Here is a 22606-nt window from a genome sequence, read left to right as displayed (position 1 = left end):
TCTCTGGCTCGCATCGCCTCTACTCTCCTATCCCGACTGACGTTGGACAACAAAGATGGCGGCAGGAACCAGCAATTACTGGGAAGGTGAGGGGAGACTTCCGTGTGCGTCTCGCCGAGGGGCAGAAGGGCTGAACGAGGACGGGTCTTGGCGGAGGCAGCAGGGGGAAGAGCCTGGCTTCCGGAGCGGCCGAGTTGACGGGCAGGGCTGGTCTAGTGCGAGCCGCCGGGCCTGGGGGCTGTAGAGACCGTGCGGTCTGGGGAGGGGACTGACCTGAGCGGCAGCGGGACCTGGGGCAGGGGTTGGGCAGAGAGGGCTGAGCCGGGATCGAGAGGAAGAGGGTTTGAGTCGCCGGAGGAGAGCTGGGTTGAGGTGGTAGCGGAACTCGGACGAAGGGGGTTGGGTGTGAACTCTGGGAGGAAACGAGTGTTGAGCGAGAATATGCAGAGTCCAGGAGACTGGAGGTGTCAGCGCCTTAGAGTTGAGGTCACTGTTGGGCAATTGAGTAGGAAAAGAGAAAGGAGAAACTTGTCAGTCCGGTCCATCGAGGGAAGTTGTGTGAGCGGAATGTCTCCCTCCTGTTGGGTCCCCTTGGCACCTTCAGGCTGGGACTTCGAGGATTGGGTGTGGAGTCGCGTTTGAAGGCAGAGGAAATAACTTTACCGTCTGCTCTGGAAATCGGTTTTGTTAAAAAGAGAAAGTTGAGAGAACCAGTGTGAATTGTAATTATTGCATTTGCTTTACCTCTTCTACCAAAAAACCATGTTGTGACTTGACAAGCAAGTTTATTTAATTCCTGAAAATATGGTTTGATAAAATGGACTCATGTAAAACTCATTCCTGGACCATGATGATAAGCAGAGATCAGAGAAGGCTGACCTTTTTCTTTCAGTTGTCTCTTTGCTTTACTGCAAAATAGAAACTACTCTCCGAATCCCTTTTCCCTTTTAACCTGTTTCCTCTTGCTACCCACCGAAGCCTCTGGAACCCACCACAAATAGCAGTATTGTCACTATCAGCCACTTGGTCTAAAATACTTAGTTCTAAGGTCATCCATACTTGCTTGTCATACTTTCAAAATGCTTTTACTTGATGTTTTCTACTACAGAAGACAATTACTAATTACAGAGAAGCATGCTTATAGTTTAAAACATGTATTAAAACGGTTATTTGAAATGTGTGTGCTAGCTAGAAAATATTTTAAAATTATGTATAAGTGGCTATTGGTATCTTGAACATTAGTCATTAGGCTATACTTTTTTGAAGCGTCATGCTATAATAATTATAGCAGCTTATTATTGACAGCCTACTCTGTGCCAGGTGCCTTAAACACATGATTAGTAATGCATAGGAAAACCCTGAAGGTAGGGGTTTAAAAAACGAAAAGCAGAGATTCATAGGTTAAGTAGATTGTGAATAAATCAGAGCCAGTTCTCAGAACTTCAGAACTTTATGCTGAGCTGAGATTCTAATTGAGATTTGGTCTCTGGGAAAATGTGCTCCCCTGTATTACCTGCATGCTGCTTCCTACTTCTGGTTGCTGATAAGTATATTGAAATAATGTTTCATATTCTTATTCCTGAAAGATGAGATCTTTATACTATGCCTTCTGTATTTCAGCCCTTTTATTTTGACCTCTACTTCACCATGAATGAGAGTATTCACATCTAGATATGGGTTTCCTCTCACTCAACCACCTTAGATGCCAAACCATTATACCAATTTCTCTGCATGCTTGTTTGCTTCTGTTCTTTAAAAACTTACACTCTTATTTCTGTTTTACTTATATTTGACCTTGTCGGTAGCACATCGTTTACTGTCAAACTCATCCTCTCCAAATATCTTTCAGTAAGCTTATTGAAAGACAGTTTTTAAAATCTATGTCAGTGATTTTTTTCTTTACACTCAAGCACTTACTCACTGTACTGTTAAGAATTTCATAAGCTTAATAAAGCTTTGGAACATAAAGAGATAGGAAAATCCTTGTCAAAAACAATGATGGTTTCTTTCTTATAAAGCTAGCTGGTAAATTTATATAATGCTTGTCATAAACCATACTCAGTTCCTTTGTGATTTGTATTCTCTTCTGTTTTCCCCTGAATTAAAATTAAAAATTTTAATTATTGCTATAGAAATAATTTCAGGGATGTTAGAACAGCATTTGTTGTCTAGCTGTCTTTGGGATAAAGCTGAAAATTTGCATTTCCCACTGTTTCTCCCCTTTTTGCCTCATCTGAAGTTTAAATAAGTGACAATTTGCTTTCCTGGGTAAGTGTTTGGTTTGCTTCTTTTAATACTTTTCTTTAAGGGAGACTCTAGATATATGATCATTTTCATAGTTTGTTTTCTTCAGAAAAGTTTTGTGATTTTTATATCTACTGATGGATTTTTTGTGTCTGATTATTTGCTTTTGTAATTTTGTTAAAGATCTCAGGAAACAGGCTCGACAGCTGGAAAATGAACTGGACCTGAAACTAGTTTCCTTCAGTAAACTATGTACAAGTTACAGTCACAGCAGTGCCCGAGATGGAAGACGCGACAGGTATAGGTACTACCAGATTCTCTCTATTACGCCTTAAACTATATCATGTTTTTAAAGCATTAAAAAAATAAAGTAAAATATATAACTCTGTAACTTGGTCTGTTGGTGAATTTTTGGTATTTTATTTTTTGTTTTTGCCTTTTTTTTTTAGTTATTTATAAAAATTCTTCTTAATTCTTGAGGTGAACATTTATTTGGGATCCTTAGGCAAGGACTGTGTTGTTATCAAGAGGAAAATGCTAAGGCTTAAGAGTGAGTTTGCATCAGAAATAAGCCGGTATAAGGAAATGTTGCTTTGCCCACATTGTATTTCTTATATTTTCTGATTGCTAAATGGATCTGAGAGACTACTCAAATGCAAAGTATACCTACTGCTATTCTGGTGTTTTAGAGTTAATCTAATGCAGTGTGTATCCTCACTGTTAATGGTCGAAGCTCTTTTAAATTTTGGTTCTTTTTTGAGAAACTGGTATACTACTATTTTGAACATATTTATATGTATTCTTATCTTTGAAACTCACTTTAGGCCATCCACTTTGTTTCAAAAAATATTAGGAAATATTTAAGACACTTAGGAAGATATAAAGAATAATATAATGGATCCCCATGTGCCTATCTCCCACTTCAAGAAATATTCATTACCAATTCAGTTGAAGCCCCTGATGGCATCCCATTTTCTCCCTCCGGGTAATCTCCATATATTTTTACTACATATATATTTGTGTTCCTGAACAATTCATAATAGTTATTTTGCAACTTGCTTTTTTGTGTAACATTATTTTTGAGATTAAGCTATGGATACATTTAACTCTAGTATATTCATTTGCTGCATATAGTATTACATTGTATGCTTGTATCAGTTTATTCTGTAGATGAATGTTGTTTCTAATTTTTGCTTATTTTAATAATTTTAAACACACGAGTGTTCATCATGCCTCAGGTACTGTTTTTAGGAGCTTTATATAAAGGCTGCTGGGAACATTTTTACTTATTATACATACCTTCTTGAGGATTGGTGGTGGGTGGGATATTTTTTCAGCTAGTAATAATAAAAACAATAAAAACTGAGCTTGGATTTGAAACCAGATCTTTCTATATCCTGAGCCCATGCTCCAAACCTTTCTATGTACCTTCCAACAAAAGACTTATTTCAGTACTATAGCCAGTGTTGCTTCTTTTTACAAGGTCACTTGATTAAAGAATTAAAGATAGCAGGGCCAACATATTGACTTTAGGAGCTAAAAGTAAGCTATTGGCATGTCACATAGCTTTGATTGCAATGCATTGCTTTCGGCTTGCCTTTATTTAGCAGGTAAAGAGAATGAGGAATGTTCTTTTCTATGAGTAAACTTATTTTACCACTAGAAAACATTTTTCCTGAATTTAAGTCTGCCATTTGACTATGCCAGTGAGTATACAATTTTATAACTCCAAACTGTTAAGAGATACGATTACATGATGCTTTTCCTGTGTTCTCTGTGTATCATGATCTTAATTCAGACATACCTTGTTTTATTGCACTTTGCTCTGTGTGCTTCACAGATACTGCATTTTTTTTTACAAATTGAAGGTTTCAGCCCTGTGTTTAGAAGTCTGTTGGTGCCATCTTTCCAACAGCATTTGCTCACTTCGTGTATCTGTGTCACATTTGGTAATTCTCGCAACATTTCAGACTTTTTCATTATTAGGATATATTTCTTATGGTACTCTGTGACCAGTGATCTTTGATGTTACTTTGTAATTGTTTTGGGGCACCACAAACTACACCCATATAAGATGGCAAAGTTAATTGATAAATGTGTGTGTTCTGATTCCTCCGTGGACAGGTCCTTCCCCCACCTCTTTCCCTCTCCTCAGGCCTCCCTATTCCCTGAGACACAACAATATTGAAATTAGACCAATTAATAACTACAGTGACCTCTAAGTGTTCAAGTGAAAGGAAGAGTTGCACGTCTCTCACTTTAAATCAAAAGCTGGAAATGATTAAGCTTGGTAAGAAAGGCATATTGAAAGTCGAGATAAGTTGAAAGCTAGGCCTGTTGTGCTAAACAATCGAGTTCTGAATGCAAAGGAAAAGTTCTTGAAAGAAATTAAAAAGTGCTACTCCAGTGAACACACGAATGATGAGAGAGTGAAAAGCCTTATTGCTGATATGGAGAAAGTTTGAGTGGTCTGAATAAAAGGTCAAACCAGCCACAACATTCCCTTAAGCCAGGGCCTAATCCAGAGCAAGGCCCTAACTCTTCAATTCTGTGAAGGCTCAGAGAGGTGAGGAAGGTGCAGAAGAAAAGTTTGAACCTAGTTGAGGTTGATCCAAGAGATTCACGGAAGGAAGCCACCTCCATAACATAAAAGAGCAAGGTGAAGCAGCAAGTGCTGATATAGAAGCTGTAGCAAGTAATCCAGGAGGTCCAGCTAAGGTAATTAATGAAGGTGACTACACCAAATAGCACATTTTCAGTGTAGACAGAACAGCCTTCTATTGGAAGAAGATGCCATGTAGGACTTTCATAATTAGAAGTTGATACCTCAAAGCTTCAAAGGACAGGCTGACTCTCTTGTTAGGGGCTAATGCAGCTGGTGACTTTAAGTTGAAGCCAGTGCTCATTTACCATTCCAAAAATCCTAGGGCCCTTAAGAATTATGCTAAATCTACTCTGCCTGTGCTCTATAAATGGAAAAACAAAGCCTGGATGTCAGCACATCTGTTTACAACATGGTTTACTGAATATTTTCAGCCCATTGATGAGACCTACTCTCAGGAAAAAAGATTCCTTTCAAAGTATGACTGCACATTGACAGTGCACCCAAGAGCTCTGATGGAGATGTACAATGAGATTAATGTTATTTTCATGCCTGCTAACACATTGTCCATTCTGTAGCCCATGGATCAAGGAGTAATTTCAACTTTCAAGTCTTATTATTTAAGAAATACATTTCTATGGCTTCCGTAGATAGTGATTCTTCTGATGGATCTGGGCAAAGTCAGTTGAAAACCTTCTGGAAAGGATTCACCATTCTAGATGCCATTAAGAACATTCATGATTCATGGGACGAGGTCAAAATAACAACATTAACAGGAATTTGGAAGAAGTTGATTCCAAACCTCATGGGTGACTTTGAGAGGTTCAAGACTTAAGTGGAGGAAATAACTACAAATGTGGTGGAAATAGCAAGAGAACTAGAATTAGAAGTGAAGCCTGAAGATGTGACTGAATTGCTGCAGTCTCATGATAAAACTTGCACAGATGAGGAGTTGTTTCCTGTAGATATATAAATTTCTTAAAGGTGAATGGTTTCTTGAGATGGAATCTACTTCCGGTGAAGATGCTATGAAGATTGTTGAAATGACAACAAAGGATTTAGAATATTACATTAACTTAGTTGATAAAGCAGCAGCAGGGTTTGAGAGGATTGACTCCAATTTTGAAAGAAGTTCTACTGTGGGTAAAATGCTATCAAACAGCATTGCCGGCCGCAGAGAAATCGTTCACGAAAGGAAGAGTCCATCAATTCAGCAACTTCAGTGTTGTCTTGTTTTTTAAAATTGCCCCAGCTGCCCCAGCCTTTAGGACCCTGATCAGTCAGCAGCCATCAACATCAGGGCAGGACCCTCCACCAGCAAAAAGATTACTCACTGAAGGCTCAGATGATGGTTAGCATTTTTTAGCTATAAAGTATTTTTAAATTAAGATATGTACATTGGTTTTTTAGAATAATACTATTGCAGACTTAATAGATTACCGTAAATTGTAAACATAACTTTTATATGCACTGGGAAACCAAAAAATTAGTGTGACTCACTTTATCGAGATACTTGCTTTATTGTGGTGGTCTGGAACTAAACCCACAATATCTCTAAGGTATGCCTGTACTTTTATGACTCCTTTAAAGGGGAAACTATTCAAAAGCATTCCCTCAGAAATTCTACAACAAATTGGAAATGAGTTTGTGGAATTACTTCAGCCTCACTGTCCCTTTTAATGAGAAACCTAGAGCCATGAGGACCAAGATCCAATGTGCATTCTAAAGTGTTTTGTTTGTTGCCCAGGTTGAAAGCACATCATAATGAATAAACTCAGTGATGACCAGAAGTTTCTTTCAGGAGTAATTTTTTTACTTTTTGTATTTTGAGAACTTTATGGTCTATGAATCACCATGTACTTATAAAATGAATTAAATTTAACTGAATCTTAGTATTGTGGAGAGTATGTTTTTGACCTTTTCCCTGGACTCATACCTCCCTGAGAATGGTGAATGTAGAGATTGCCTCCTCGTTCATTCAACAAGTATCTAAAGAGCATCTACCGTGTGCCAAGCACTATTCTCAGTGATAGGCATATATCTGTGAGCAAGACATAGGCAGTTTTACTCCTGATGGAGCTTATGTTATTGGCCCATTGTTCTTTTTCGTATTTCTCATAGGGGAGGATCTGTATTAGTAGTATATAGAGCATTTCACGTGGGCATGCTCTAAGAGATAAGCACAGAACCTTGGGTTGGCTCTGACACATGATCAAGAATGAGTTATTTTAAGGCAAATAAATTAAAATTTTTAAAGAAATAAAAATTTGGACCTAGTTAAACATCCTAAAATAAAAATCCTCCTTATTGGCTATTTCACTGCTTGTTACTATTGCTGTAGATGTGTATGTGGAAAAGGGAAAGAGCCAAGGTAAATTTACCATTAAACTGGTTATTTAATCTTTTCATTTACTGCACCCAAGCAACTCTCACAGGGCAAGAAAAAGTCTTCAGTAAGGTTGGAGAGCATAGTCGTTTCCTGGTATTTATCTGTGTTCAGTATAACTAAGATCAGTATTGAGCTGCAGCTGCTCATATGATAGTATATACCACTTGGGACCTAATGAAGGTTCATGGTTTTTCAGAAGAGACAAATGAAACTTTGAAGACATGTGGTTTTAGAATTTGAATTTGTCAAACATAGTTTCACTTGTAAAAAGTTAGGATTGACTATTCAGATTTCAGAAGACAGTTAAATACATTTTTGCAAAGCAAAACAGAAACAATTACGTAATATAAGTGGAAATGTAAAGGATTGGTATTAAAACTTCCCTGCTGGACGTGGCTATCTGTATTAGACTTAAAGCCAGTTCCTGATTATTTAATAACTATTTATCCAATCTGTGGATTGTTTAAATCTCAATTTTATTTCTTCTTGGAAAGAGTCATAGAAGGAAGAGAGAACTTAAATTAAGGTCTCAGGAACCATAATTGAGGTAAAAATTTTAAAGGTTATTCCTCACAGAGCTAACATAATCTGCAATACATTTTATGGCTCCTCTTAGATGCTGTACTACATAGGTCTGCAGTTTTACTTCACATAATTTGTTCCTTTAGATTCAGCATTTAATTGGACACTGCCATAGCTTAAGTTACTTTCATTTGGGAAACAGTAAACAAGAATTTAGAATTTCTTTGCATTATTAAGATTGGATGTATTAAAGCTTGGGACAGTCTTACATTCAATTATATTTTATACTGAATTTAATATTTAGGATGTGTGATCTTTATAGAAAAACTTCTATAAAAATTATAACTTCTTATGAAACAAAAAGAATGTCTCAGGGGTTCCACTTGGCTTCTTTAAGAATAATTACCTTATTATTTTAAGTATATTTTAAAGGATTAGGTTTAAGTAATAGATACTCTTTATTTGAACTTCTCTTTAGCTCTGACACAACACCCCTTTTAAATGGATCAAGCCAAGACAGAATGTTTGAAACTATGGCGATTGAGATTGAACAGCTTTTGGCAAGGGTAAGTACCTTCTGTTAAATGGCTGTTTTGCTAATAACTGTGTACCTGTTAGATATGGTACTAGATTATATTAATGCAGACATATTTATTGAAATCACCCTTTCATTCAAGATGTGTTCCTCCCCAGGCCACTTGAATTTTGATGAGAGCCATTCCCAGGTCCTATGGATGTTATTTTAGCCTTTATGGATTATTTTGGGGAAGTACTGAATCCTTGCCTGCTGTCTTCTTGTTTTTGTTTTTGTTTTTTGCTGTTAGCCAGAAAGGAATATAGGCATATAATTTACTTTTATCTCTTTACAGTGCTTTCTAAAATATTTTTATTGGTTTTCTTTTTCTTTCTTTCTTTTTTTTTTTCTGTTTTAGCTTACGGGAGTAAATGATAAAATGGCAGAATATACCAACAGTGCCGGTGTCCCGTCCTTGAATGCGGCATTGATGCATACATTGCAGCGACATAGAGACATATTGCAGGTAGTACATTGGGCTTGAGATTTTTATGTTATTACAGGAAGTTTTAGGGGTTTTTTTACTCTATGAATGGAATGTGTTCCCGTGTATGTAGGGGAACAAAGGGAAACATCTTCGAAGAGGATAAATGCCATGCTATAGAAGTTTGTCCTGTTTTACTTTTTTTTTTCCTTGATATCATAAAATTCTGAAAATGGTTAGCAGCTCTTGCTTTTGCCTGGTAAAATTGAATAATATTCATCAGTAGGTAAGTATACTTCTACTGTGGGAGATCTTGCTAGCTAGCTGAAACAGTGAAATAGCCAGTGGTCATGCATAAGCAGTCATATGGTGGTTTAGAGTATAGTTTCATCAGGCTTTGAAGATAACATGGAAGAGAAGTAATTTGCTATATTTAGTGTATTGTTTGAGAAAAATATTAAAAGTATACCAATAAAATGAAAAAACTTTTAAAGATTTACATGGGAGGTATTAAAAATATAGTGGTACAAATAGGAAGGCAAATTTTTTTTTTTTTTTTTTTGGCTGCGTTGGGTCTTCATTGCTGCGCGTGGGCTTTCTCTAGTTGCGGCGAACAGGGGCTACTCTTCGTTGCAGTGCACAGGCTTCTCATTGCAGTGGCTTCTCTTGTTGCAGAGCATGGGCTCTAGGCACACGGGCTTCAGTAGTTGTGGCATGTAGGCTCAGTAGTTGTGGCTCACGGGCTGTAGAGTGCAGCCTCAGTAGCTGTGGCACATGGGCTTAGTTGCTCCGCGGCATGTGGGATTTTCTTGGACCAGGGCTCGAACCTGTGTCCCCTGCATTGGCAGGTGGATTCTTAACCACTGCGCCACCAGGGAAGTCCCCAAATTTTTTAATATTGAAAAAATTCAACCATTTCTAATTTTTAAAACTTGTTAAAAATAGGACTAGAAGGATACTTTATTTACCTAATGCAAAAATGTGTACATCAGGTTAAAATCTGTCATAATGCTTAATAATAAAGCACTAAAGCTTTCCCACTGAAAAAAAAAAAAAAGACAAGGAGGGACTTCCCTGGTGGCTCAGTGGTTAAGGATCCGTGTGCCAATGCAGGGGACATGGGTTCAATCCCTGGTCCAGGAAGATCCTGCATGCTGTGGAGCAACTAAGCCCATGTGCCACAACTACTGAGCCTGCATGCCACAACTACTGAAGCCCGTGCACCTAGAGCCCGTGCTCTGCAACAAGAGAAGCCACCACAATGAGAAGCCTGCACACTGCAACAAAGAGTAGCCCCCGCTCGCGGCAACTGGAGAAAGCCCATGCGCAGCAACGAAGACCCAACACAACCAAAAGTAAATAAATAAATTTATTTTTAAAAAAAAAGCAAGACAAGGATACTCACAATCCCCACAGATGTTTAACATTGTTTAGGAGTTCTTGGTTGTTCAATTACACAGTAAAAAGAACAAGATATAAATACTGAAAAGGGAGATAAAATCTGTATTCTGTGGTAATAAGATTATATAGCTAATACAAACCAAGAAAACTAAAAAAAAAATTGGAAACATTCAGTAAGTTGATGACTTATAAAATTAATATATAAAAGCAAGTAGTTTTCCTACACACAAACAATAATCTGTTAGAAAGTACAATGGAAGAAACTATAAAAAATTTTATGTATAATTTAATAAGAATGTATAGGATTTATATGTATAAAACTCCACTGAGGAACATAAAAGAAGATTTACTCTGCTTTTGGATGGGAAGATTTCTCTCTAAATCAGCCTATATATTGAATGTTATCCCAGTGGAAATAACAGGGGTTTTTGTTTGTTTCATTTTTTTAAAAACAGCAAAATGACACCAAAGTTTATTTGGAATTATAGTCATATAAGAATAACCAAGAAAAAAACCCATGTGAAAATGAAGATAAGTAGTAAAGGATGCCTAATTCTGCCACCTGTTAAAACCTGTTAAGAAGCTAGAATAATTAAAACAGTTTGATTCTGGATAAAAAGTAGACCAATAGAGTAGAGTTCATATATAGACTCAAATATGCATGAAAATTTACTTTCTGATAAAGGTGCTATTTTGAATCAATGGAGAAAAGAGGGATTATAAAATAAATAGAGCTGTAACAATTCGCTAATTATTTGAGGGGAAAAACCCCTCAATTTCTATCTCATTCCTCCTATCCAGAGTAAATTCCAAATGGATCAAAGATTTATATGTAGAAAAAGAAACAATAAAATATCAGAATAAAGCGTGGGTGAAATTGTACATTTTGGGGTAGTAAAGGACTTTCCCAAGCAAGACCTGATACCAGAAACTATAATAAATGACTAATTTGCTTAATATACAGAGATAATAGAAATGAGAAAAAAGCAACCCAGTAGAAAAATGGGCAAAGGATATGAACTCGTTTACAGAAAATGAGTGGCCAAAATCATAAAAAGATGGTCAGCCACATTCCCAAATGAAAATATACAAATCAAAATGAGATATGGGGAAAAAAAAATGAGATATGATTTTTCACCTGTCAGGTTAGCAAATATTGAAGCATTGTAACCCATTGTTGGCAAGAGTGTAGAAAAATGGGCACTCATCCATTTGCTGGGCATGTAAGTTGGTGTAGTCTTTCTAGAAGGCATTTTAACACTATCAAAATTTTCATGTAAGATTCTTTGACCCAGTTATTCTGCTAGGCATTTACCCTTTAAATACATTTAGTTCAATAAAATATATACACAAGAATGTTTATTGAAGCATTTTTTTAACAGCAAAAAAAAAAGGCAACTAAAATGTTTATCAGTAGAGAATTTATTAAATTACTATAGTCAATTTAAAAATTAAATATTAAATATTAAAAAGAATGTAGATTTTAGTTTGCTGATATGGAAGGATTACTTGATACTTTATGAACTACAAAAAACAAGGTTGCAGCAGAATATAGTATGATTTCTTTAGCATAAATGAAAGAAGTAATAAACTTGTATATACAAAAACATATTTCCTGAAAGAAACTGAAAGAAAGTGATCATAATATTAAGAACTGTGGAGCAAGATGGTTTTTACTTCTGTTCTTTTTGGTGCTCTTTTAGTTCATGGTACCCCATGTTCATGTATTATTTTTGTTTTTAAAGGGGTCTCTGGGAGGCGGCATTATGTTTTTTATCTTTTTTATATACTGATCTGAATTTTTAAAAGTAATGAATACTCCTTAAGAACTTAAAAATATGGTAGAAAAAGAAAGGAAAATATTTTTAAATTATTTTATTCTTTACAACTCTCTTACTTCTGTTCTTCCTTTGATTAGTTTAGGAATTAAATTTCTGCAGGAGTTCCAGAAAGGTGAAATTTGAAAATAAGCCCCATTGGGTGCACTGATGGTAGAAGGAGCCTCTTAAGTTTTATCCTAGGCTATTTGAAGTCATGTTATCTGAGAATTATTTTTTCTTTGCAATTGTGCCCCATAAGACAAGGTACTAGGGGATACAAAGGATAGTGATTTAGTGGCACTATTACCCTAGCTCCAAATTGTTTTCATTTGAAAGAAGTTGGTCACTCTTCAGGAAAGTGATTATAATGTTATTTTTACCTCTTGGCAATTTGATTTCTTAAATAGCAGTTTTCTGGGCAGAAATTTGTAATATAACAATACATAACTGGCTCAATAAGATGAAAATTTATAATTAGCTAGTGTTGATTCTAGATGTTGATTGATTGCAGGATTATACACATGAATTCCATAAAACCAAAGCAAACTTTGTGGCAATACGGGAAAGGGAGAATCTCATGGGATCAGTACGAAAGGATATTGAGTAAGTTACCTTTTATATTTTTTTGTAGGATGTTTATTCAGAATCAGATTTAGAGTATATCCATGATTAACAGCAAATTGAGTAGCAGAAACCATGGTTTAGATTTCAAGGTTTCTGATTCCCATTTCACTGTTCTTTAAACATTGCTGCTCCAGTATAGTCCTAATCTACTTTGCTGGTCTTATCTCTGGTTTCCCCTAGTTTTATCACTGGCTCCTGCCAACCTTGACTTTCCTGTCTTAATTCAAAGTCCAGTTTAGATGATGTCTTCGTGAGTTTTTCTCTGATCTCCTACCACCCACCTTAAGCATTATAACGTTACCAATAACTGAAGCTGTCCGTGTTTCCCTTCCTGATTACCGTCTATCCCCCTACCCTCTCCCTTGCCCCAACAATTACATATCAATACTTAGGTAGCTATCAAAGTAGCCTTTACTTCCCTGGAATCTGAAATCTGTTTTTTCCAGATTTTATACAGACTCATAACTTTAGTCAAATTATTTAAAGACTCCCAACATTTTTATGCTGCTCTTAACCCATAATTTTAAAAATGTATTCTTTTCTTCCATTCCTTTACCTCACCTTTAATAATATATTCTAGCATTTTATACACATTTTCAACATGTTTTTCGCGGCTGTACATGACTGACAGGGTTAAATCCATTGGGCATCTAATTAAAGCTGCAGACTTTCCACTTTTGGACCATCTGTTGATGCCTATCATTGTCTCACTTGTGATAAGCTTATGGTACTTAGGTTTCATAAGTATGATACTTATGTTTCATGAACTATGATATGTACTACCATATCATGAACTGATATATATCATGTGTACTCTGGTAAACATTTTCTTAGAGTTCCTTTATTTTGTTGTAAAAGTAAGACAGTTTTGCAGGAGAGATCATTTAGTATTCATCCCATGCAAAATTTTTGTCCAAAACTCTAAACCAGGATTATCCAGTCCCCAGTTGTGTTTCTACCTCCAGAAATTATCTTGGAAAATTAATTTTTATTGTTTGTCTCTGTTTTATCTATGTTTCTTATGTTTAGTCATATGTACTTTGTACAACATATAGGAGTGAAAAAAATGAAACATTTTTGCCATATTAGGAATTTTGGAATATTTTTAGTTCTCTGGCACATCTAAGTCTTGTGTCTAATTTCTGTATAGTCTATTTACATAGGTATTTTAAAGAATGCGTTGAGAATCAGTGTAGCGGACAGCCTTTAATGTGTAGGCTTTTAACTACCACGCAATTTGTGGGAATTGCTAGACTACGTTCCAATGTAATAACTTGTTTTCTGAAAGATGATCATAAAAGAAACATGTGCATCCATTTACTAAACTATTTCCTGATTACCAACCATGAGTAAGATAATATGTCAGTCACAGTAGAAGGCAGAAATGAAAAGGTCAACATGGCCCTCTAGATGCTAGAGGGGAGTAAGGCACATACTCAAATTAATATAATACATGGCAGAACATGATTAGTGAAATGAGATATAGTAGTAATAACTGACATTTAAGAATTTTTTCTACAATTACACACTGCTATTTCATATATTCTCTCTTTTTTGGCTTCATATAATCTTTTGGTATAGATATAAATTATTAGTCCCATTTTATAAAACTAGGTATTAAGAGTTATCTAAGGTTAACTGGCTAGTCACCAGTCTTTCAAGTCCAGTGTGTTCTTGGTTATATCATGCTGCTTTTCCTGGTGTTTTCTTTCCCACTGCACTTTGCACATCAGCCCTACTCTCAGCCAGTGGTTCACTTTTAGCAGCATGACCCTCTTTTGTCTTCCTGCAGTGTATGTGCAGTTACTTAAATTTTTTATTTTGTTCTTGATACTTTGTAAGTAAAGAACTGAAACGTGTAAGTGTTGATAGTAATGATACAAAGCGTTTTCTAGTAAATTGTAATGAACTTAAGACCAGGATAGAAATCCTTAAGTATGCCACAACTGGCAGATCTTTAGCTTCCTTTTTGTGTTCCTTAGGCTTCAGTTGATGGACTGCGTGTATCGTTGTGAAGGGAAACATTCCATTTCAATACCTTCCCCACCCCATGTGCTGTGTAGTAATCAATCCAAAGTATTATTCCCGGACTTACCTGGTGGCGCAGTGGTTAAGAATCTGCCTGCCGATTCAGGGGACACGGGTTCGAGCCCTGGTCCGGGAAGATCCCACATGCAGCGGAGCAACCAAGCCCGAGAGCCACAACTACTGAGCCTGCGTGCCACAACTACTGAAGCCTGTGCACCTAGAGCCCGAGCACCGCAACAAAGAGTAGCCCCCGCTCACTGCAGTTAGAGAAAGCCCGTGCGCAGCAATGAAGACCCAATGCGGCCAAAAATCAAAAAAAACAAAAAAACAAAAAAAACCCCAACAAAGTATTATTCCCACTTGGGGAAAATAAAGATATAGGAGATAATAGACAAAGAAAGGAAAAGTAATGGCTTTGAAGGCCTCTGCTTTCCTCATCTTTTACAGTATCCTCCCAAACCTTACTCTTCAAGATGGACAATGCAAAGTTTTCTGAAGACACTCTGTTCTTCCACACCTCATGATGCTGCACACGCTCTGCTTCCTTCCTGGAATAATCTTCCACTTTTTATAACTAAATTATCACTCGTTCTACAGGGTACCCTTGAAGGATTTTCTCTCTTTAAGAATGTTTCTGTATTTCTCACAGTCTCTCTAATCTACCTCCTGCCCTATAGAAATGACTACTCTCTTCTTTTGTATGTAACTATTATAATAATAGTTCCTATTACACTGAATTACAATTATATAATTTATGTACCTCTCTAAACTGTCTATGACCAACTTGTGGCTAGGTAGCATGTTTTACTATTATAATGTCTGATACCTCACAAATGTTGAATAAATATTTGCTGAGTTAATGAATAAACGAATGAATGTATATTCTCTTTTCATGTACTTTAGTGAGTTGGAATTTTTGGCAACTGATACAAAATAAACACTTTTAGAAGAGTTATTAATAAATGTATATAAAATCAAAAAAAGGAAAAAGTAAGATTTTTGTTTAAGAATGTTGGATTATTTTGGTGAAAAATAATAAACTCTTAGGCCTAAGTTAGAGAGCCATTCATATTTATCTATTTATGATAGATGCTATTTTTAGAAGGAAAGGAAAAGGATTATACATTTTAATTGTTTATTCAAAACTATGGAGAGGCTCAATTTGTCCACTTTGGATATTACTTGAGTCAATCATTTAATCCTTTTTTATAACATGTACCAAAAATGTTCTTAAGCTTTCTTTATTTTTGTTCTAGGTCATATAAAAGTGGGTCTGGAGTAAACAACAGAAGAACTGAACTATTTTTGAAAGAACATGACCACCTTCGAAAGTAGGTATTATTGAAAAAATGCATACTATATAGTACCTACTTATTTGTTTACGTATATAGCAAACATTTTATGGTGTTTAGTAAGTGCTTTATCAATGCTAATTCATTTAATTCTTCTAATGATCCTATTGGGTAGAAATAGAATTGCACCTGTTCTGACCATAATTAGGAACGATGTGATGCTATCAGATATACAAAATATGCATTCATTACTTATTTGTTACCTGTAATATGTCTTTTATTGCCTTAATGTTTGTTTTCTTTAGCAAGTCTATTGCTCTAATACTTTTGTCCACTACTATAGATTACTAGTAATAATAATAGTAATAATATTGATACTGACTTATGTTTGAATGGCCTGATACCACTTATGTATGTCAAGAAGCTTTACAAAGGGTAATTGGCCATACATCAAATTCGAAGAAAATATCTTATCTTCCAAGAACTCAGAAGAAAATACCTAAAATCTTGGATGAACGAGATATATATATATATATATATATATATATATACACACACACACACACACACATATATATATACACATATATATATAAAAACAAGCCACCATACTCTATCCCTGCTTTATCTATTTTTCTTCTGAAATACACTGGTTTCTTTAATTATTTTCTTTGTATTTTGTTATAGAACTTAAGGATCAGAAAATTACTTCTCTCTCTGAGCTCAGCCTCTAAGCACTTGAGCAGCTAATATCCATGATAGTTAAATGGTATGAATTATGTTGATATTTGCTGCTGAATGTCATAAATTAGTCATGTCCATATGAGCTTAAAGTACTGTTCAATTTGTTTTTCTTTAAAGATTACCACTTTAAATATGAGCTGTTGAAATCAGAACATGGAAAGATCAAGACCTTTTTAGTAGAAGTCTGAGTGCTTTTAGTGTCAGAAAGTTGTTATTTCTTAATATGTTAAATATTATTGATTGGCACAAGGGGGCAGCCTTTCCTAGAGTATGTTTAGTTTATAGTTATTTATAGCTTTGGTAGTTCTTTTTGTATTTGATAGAGACCACCATAAGAAGAATTTTGCGTTATATCCAAAACTATATTAATATATTCTTGGGGTACAGAGTAATTTAAGGAATAAGATACTCAAGTAGCATAAAAATAAATATTAGCTTGCATTAACATTTTTATATTTATCAACCCCAAAAGAAGTTAAACAGAATTGCAGTAGTTTAATTACTTTAAGGATGATTTGATGCTGAAAAGAGCATACCAGAGTTATTATATAAATTGATATTCTTTATTTCATTATTTCAGAACACATTGTTTATTATAAATTTTATATGAAAAATTTTAGTTTTGCATTCATTTTAGTAATTCAGAGAAAACCCTTCAGGAGTTTAATATTGTCCATTTTACAGGAAAATAAATATAATAGTTCAGGGGCACACAGCTTAAATAATTTGTTTAGGGTTATAAGAATGATAAGATTGGCAATCAAAAGGTTTTTGTTTTTTGTTTTTTGTTTTTTTTAAAGAACTCAACTTCAATTTACTTTTTGTTTTTTTTTAATTTTATTTATTTATTTATTTATTTATTTTTGGCTGTGTTGGGTCTTCGTTTCTGTGCGAGGGCTTTCTCTACTTGTGGCAAGCGGGGGCCACTCTTCATCGTGGTGCGCGGGCCTCTCACTGTCGTGGCCTCTCTTGTTGCGGAGCACAGGCTCCAGACGCGCAGGCTCAGTAGTTGTGGCTCACGGGCCTAGTTGCTCCGCGGCATGTGGGATCTTCCCAGACCAGGGCTCGAAACCGTGTCCCCTGCATTGGCAGGCAGATTCTCAACCACTGCGCCACCAGGGAAGCCAATCAAAAGGTTTTTACCATTTTGTTTCTCAGGTGATTTTATGTATGATATACTTTACATATATTCCTTTCAGCATTCTTGTGAGAAGTTAGTATGTGCTCACTCCATACAGAGAGAAACTGAGGCAGGATGAAGTTGAGTGGAACGTGAGCTGATAAATGAGGGGAATTGTTAACACTAAAGCTTAATCTCAATAACAAGAGTTTAGTCATTGCTCTCAGTATTAAAACAGAGCTTCCAAATATGTTTTAGAAAAATCAATATTTTGTGTAAATTACAAATACTTGTTAAGTAATAAAATAATATAAAATTATGGACTAACATATATACAAAGTAATAATGATATGAAAAAGTTTCTCTCTTTTTTTCAGTGTTGTCTCTCTTTCATTTGCTAAGTGCTTTGAGGAAGAATTTTTTTAGAATAACTTTTTAACATAAAAGCTATACGTACTTTTTATAGTACTTATTTTAGAAAGTATGAATAATAATTCAGCAACACAGAAAAGACAAGTTGAAACACTTATCAGTATAGATGCTATACCATTTTTTACTCATCAGTAGATTGTGAGCCTTCTCCTTATTTGACAGTTTTTTTTGTTTGTTTTTGAATAGTTCTTTTAACTTTTAATAGTGTACATATCCTATAATACAGATAAACCATAATTCATGTAACCTAATGAGTGTTGGCCTTTTGGATTATTTCTAGTTTTATTATTATACATACTGAAGTCTTTGCATGTATCCATAATTATTTCCTTATGATAAATTCCTAGAATTGGCATTGCAGGACTAAAAAATATATTCATTTTTAAAGCTTTTGATATAGTATTGTCAAAATTCCCTCTAAAGTTTTGCTACTTTAGAGTCCCATTAGTAGCATATTCTACCAGTGCTCTCAGGAACAGTTACTTGATTTTTTTCTAACTCATGCCATGAAGATAGGCAAAAATTCTCAGGGGATAGATTTTTTTTTTTAAATAAGAAATATATTTTCATTAGAGAAAACATAGGTTAAACAGCCAAGCAGAAGAAGCATAGGTGGTCCAGTGGTTAAGACGTGAGCTTTCACTGCCATGGGCCCAGGTTCGATCCCTGGTCCGGGAACTAAGATCCCACAAGCCCATGGAGTGGCCAAAAAAATTAAAAAAAAAGAAGAAGAAGAAGAAGTAATAGTTAAATTAACCTAAAAGTGAAATGGACAACAAGAGATTATGTATTGCAGCAAGACCATTTGTAATGAAGAGGCCAGATTTGCTGTTAGGGTACTTTTTAGTTTGATCTTTCATGAATAAAGGTGTTTTTTTTTTAAACTACTCAGTAACTCAGGTAACTCATTTGATTTTGTGCAGTAGGGTCATACTTTTCGTGGCAAAAAGCATGTTTACATTTTTATTTGGTTCTTCATAAAATATTTTTTCATGTTAATGTAAATTTCTACAACTTGCTTCAAAAGTCCATATTTTTGCCTTGAAAAAGAGTAAAGCAATTTTTATAAATGAATGGTAAACTTTATTAAAAAAAACTGACTTTGTAATGAATTGTTTTTAAAGCTCTTCTTAATATTCTTTTTGTCTAAAAATAAATGTTGTTAGCTTGTAGCAGTTTATCTTACAGAAGATAGTAATTTCTCTTCCTATTTGGTGGATAAGCTAGCTTTCTTTTTTTTTTTTTTTTTTAAGGTTTAATTTTATTTATTTTTGGCTGCGTTGGGTCTTCGTTGCTGCGCGTGGGCTTTCTCTAGTTGGCAGCGAATGGGGGCTACTCTTCATTGCGGTGTGCCGGCTTCTCATTGCAGTGGCTTCTTTTGTTGGAGAGCACGGGCTCTACATGCTCAGGCTTCAGTAGTTGTGGTGTGCGGGCTCAGTAGTTGTGGCTCGTGGGCTCTAGAGCGCAGGCTTAGTAGTTGTGGCGCACGGATTTAGTTGCTCCGCGGCATGTGGGATCTTCCCTGACCAGGGATCGAACCCGTGTCCCCTGCATTGGCAGGCGGATTCTTATCCACTGCACCACCAGGGAAGTCCCTAGCTTTTTTTTTAACTTGTCTTTCCCTGATTCTCAGTGTGTCAGAAGAGAATGCTGGCTTTGAATGAGTGTCAAGCTTGTAGCTGTTTGTTTTTTGCTGGACTGGGGATGCATTCCTGTGAGCTCTTTGGTTGCTGTTTAGATTAATTTCCTTTATATGTTTGTTCTCTTTCATTGCTCCCTTATATTTTCCTTTTTGAAAGGAGTATCTGAGTTAGTTTTGTATTTCAAAGTTCCTTTTTTTTTCCCCTCTAAAGAACTTTTGCCTGTATGATCTTATCTCTCCATATTTATTTTTAAAGGGTGTGGGGCTGATTGTATTATTGCTGTTTTTACAGCTTTTTCTTCAGAAGAATTTTGTCATTTTGAATAAAACATGTCTTCCACATTTACCTTAATGAAGTTGACAAATTTCAGAGTAGTGGTGAGAAACTTGGATTAGGAGATAAGTGTACACAAATAGAAAGAGCCTAGCCTCTTGCTGGACTTCTTTACTGCCAGCGATCATCACCTCCACGTGAAAATTAGCCACCTTTTACCAAGGCTGCTGCCTCCATCTTCTCATCTGTGATTGTACCACTTCAAAAATCTTCAACTCTAACATTTCACTCTGACCAACACATTTTATTCTTCCAAGCCTATCTGCAGCGTCACTAGCTTCTCTTTTATATTTTTCTTCTTACCTTTAACCTCTCCTACCCTCGCTAGCTTGGATCTCATAGTTGATCAACTGAAATATTCCCAACATTTGGCCTTTTCTGTGCTCCTCTCTTTTTCTGTACCCTAGCAAAATGCCAACCCGATCCACAGTCTACTGTTCTACTCCTCTATCTAAGGGTTAAAGAGAAAGCACCCAATATACAGATTAACTTTGTTTTAGATTCATTATTTCCAACCTCGTCTGAGTATTCAGCATTGCCCAGTACCTTTTGCTTGCTTGACTCAGTTTAGTTGTCTCTCTCATTCTTTTCAAGAAATTTACCAGGACTTCCCTGGCGGTGCAGTGGTTAGGACTCTGCACTTCCAATGTAGGGGGCGCGGGTTCAATCCCTGGTCGGAGAACTAAGATCCCACATGCCACAGCGCGGCCAAAAAAAAAAAAGAACTTTACCAAAATGTCTCATTCCCCTTCTTGACTTTCTGGTCCCTCCACCTAAAAGAGAGGTCCTTAACTCCTACTTCATTGAAATTTTAAGGTTCTTTCTCCGTAGTACAAATTCACATACAGGAATACCCTTCTTTTCCTGTAGTTTTTAGAGGACGAGTTTTTTTCCTGGGAAGGCTGGATACATCCATCTGGCTTTTATCTCTGTCCTTACCTGCTACCTCAGCTATTTTACTCTTCAGTCATCTTCTATACTGGCTCTGTCTCTCTAGTTTATAAATACACTTGCTGTCTCTGTGTCAGTACTCATTTCCTCCTTAGCCTATTGACTTCTTCCCTCACAGTCTACTGAGCATGTTGTCACTGGGGACATCAATGAGCTCCTGAAGGCCAAATCTAATATTGTTTGACTGCTCTGCCTCACTTGATACTCTTAATCTCTTCCCTCCTTGGAAACCTAGGCCACTGTAACACTGAAATTTACTGGTTCTCCACTTGCCTTTCTTACTACTCTGTTTCCTTCCTGGCTACCTTCTGATGTAGCCTCAGAATCCTTTACGTAGTGTTCTCCAGGCAGAAATTAATTAGAGCTAATCCACCAGGTGAAACTTATTTGTCATCTACCCTCTCACTTTAGCCCAGTTATTTGTCCTTGACACGCATCATAACAATTCCTCCTCCCCAGAGATGGCAGCTATAAAGAAGACCTAGCAAAGAGAAATTGAAATTTTCATTCAGAAATTTATAGGAAAAGCAACTGGTGAGATTTTTATACTGCCAAGAATAATAAAATTAATGAGAGAGTTGAAGAAAGAGGAGCAAATTCTGAAATTATATAGACCCAGCTAAGAAGGTAAGCTGAGGAATTTCATCCATACTTAGAGGCTCTGTTTGTTTTCATGGAAGTACTCTGATTTGTGGGAATGGCGTGATTACAACTGGAATTGCAAACTGGTTATATTAAGCACATCACCTTAGAAATTCTTGACATTTTAAACAGACCTTTGGCAGTATTTCAAAGTAGTCAAAATATTTAAAATATTACATAATATGTCAGTTCCTAAACTATCATTTTATTTGGTTGGATCACATCATAAGAACATATAAATAGACATTTTAGTTTTTCCTCTTACTAACTTGACACTTTTATCTTGACTAAGTTGCCTTAATGGATTTATTCCTTAAATTGGTATAATAGATAGGGAATGGGTTTTGAAGCCAAACAGATGAGAGTTTAAATCCTGGTGTGAACTGTATATTTGGGGGCAAGGGCCTTAAACCCTCTGACTCTCTACTGTCTTAAATGGGGAAAATTGAATTCTTACTTTGCACAGTGTTAAAGCACTTAAAATTAGAGATAATGTGTAAAGTTTTTACCTAGTACAGTGCCTGACATGTAGTAGACCAGTTCTCAAATTACATTGAGCCTTTCTTGCCCGTAGCAGCATTAGAACAGAAAAGTAGACTAGTAACTAGAATTGTGTACCTAGAGCTAGGTGACAGAGATTCCAGCCCTCTGGGGCCCTTCAATGCCAAAATGGTATGTAGGAATAAATAACTATCAGCTAACCCTGATTATCTTTTAAAGCTCAGAGTGTGTTTTTAAATCATTCTCTTCATTTATTGCTCATTGGATTTTTATTAGTATAATAAGTGGTTTATTTATTCCTAAGCTTCATTTTTAGATGG

General features: G+C 35.8%; 1 protein-coding gene across 2 annotated transcripts in view; it reads left to right on the top strand.

Moving 5' to 3' along the window:
* The window catches only part of GOSR1 (golgi SNAP receptor complex member 1), a 47744-nt gene continuing 25138 nt past the window's right edge, over positions 1 to 22606 (top strand). Inside the window, exons 1-6 of one of the 2 annotated variants that reach the window (XM_061174793.1) lie at positions 1 to 86; positions 2428 to 2542; positions 8236 to 8323; positions 8690 to 8797; positions 12488 to 12579; positions 15885 to 15959. In XM_061174793.1, the coding sequence (XP_061030776.1) occupies positions 56 to 86; positions 2428 to 2542; positions 8236 to 8323; positions 8690 to 8797; positions 12488 to 12579; positions 15885 to 15959 (509 nt within the window). In that variant the 5' untranslated portion in view covers positions 1 to 55. Of the gene's footprint in view, positions 87 to 2427; positions 2549 to 8235; positions 8324 to 8689; positions 8798 to 12487; positions 12580 to 15884; positions 15960 to 22606 lie in introns of both variants that reach the window. The other variant, XM_061174792.1, reaches the window with a different exon arrangement.

The sequence above is a fragment of the Eubalaena glacialis genome, chromosome 19 (genome assembly GCF_028564815.1).
Source record: "Eubalaena glacialis isolate mEubGla1 chromosome 19, mEubGla1.1.hap2.+ XY, whole genome shotgun sequence".
NCBI classification, from domain to species: Eukaryota; Metazoa; Chordata; class Mammalia; order Artiodactyla; family Balaenidae; genus Eubalaena; species Eubalaena glacialis.
Note: the sequence above shows the minus strand (reverse complement) of the source record. Positions and strands in the feature narration are given on the sequence as shown.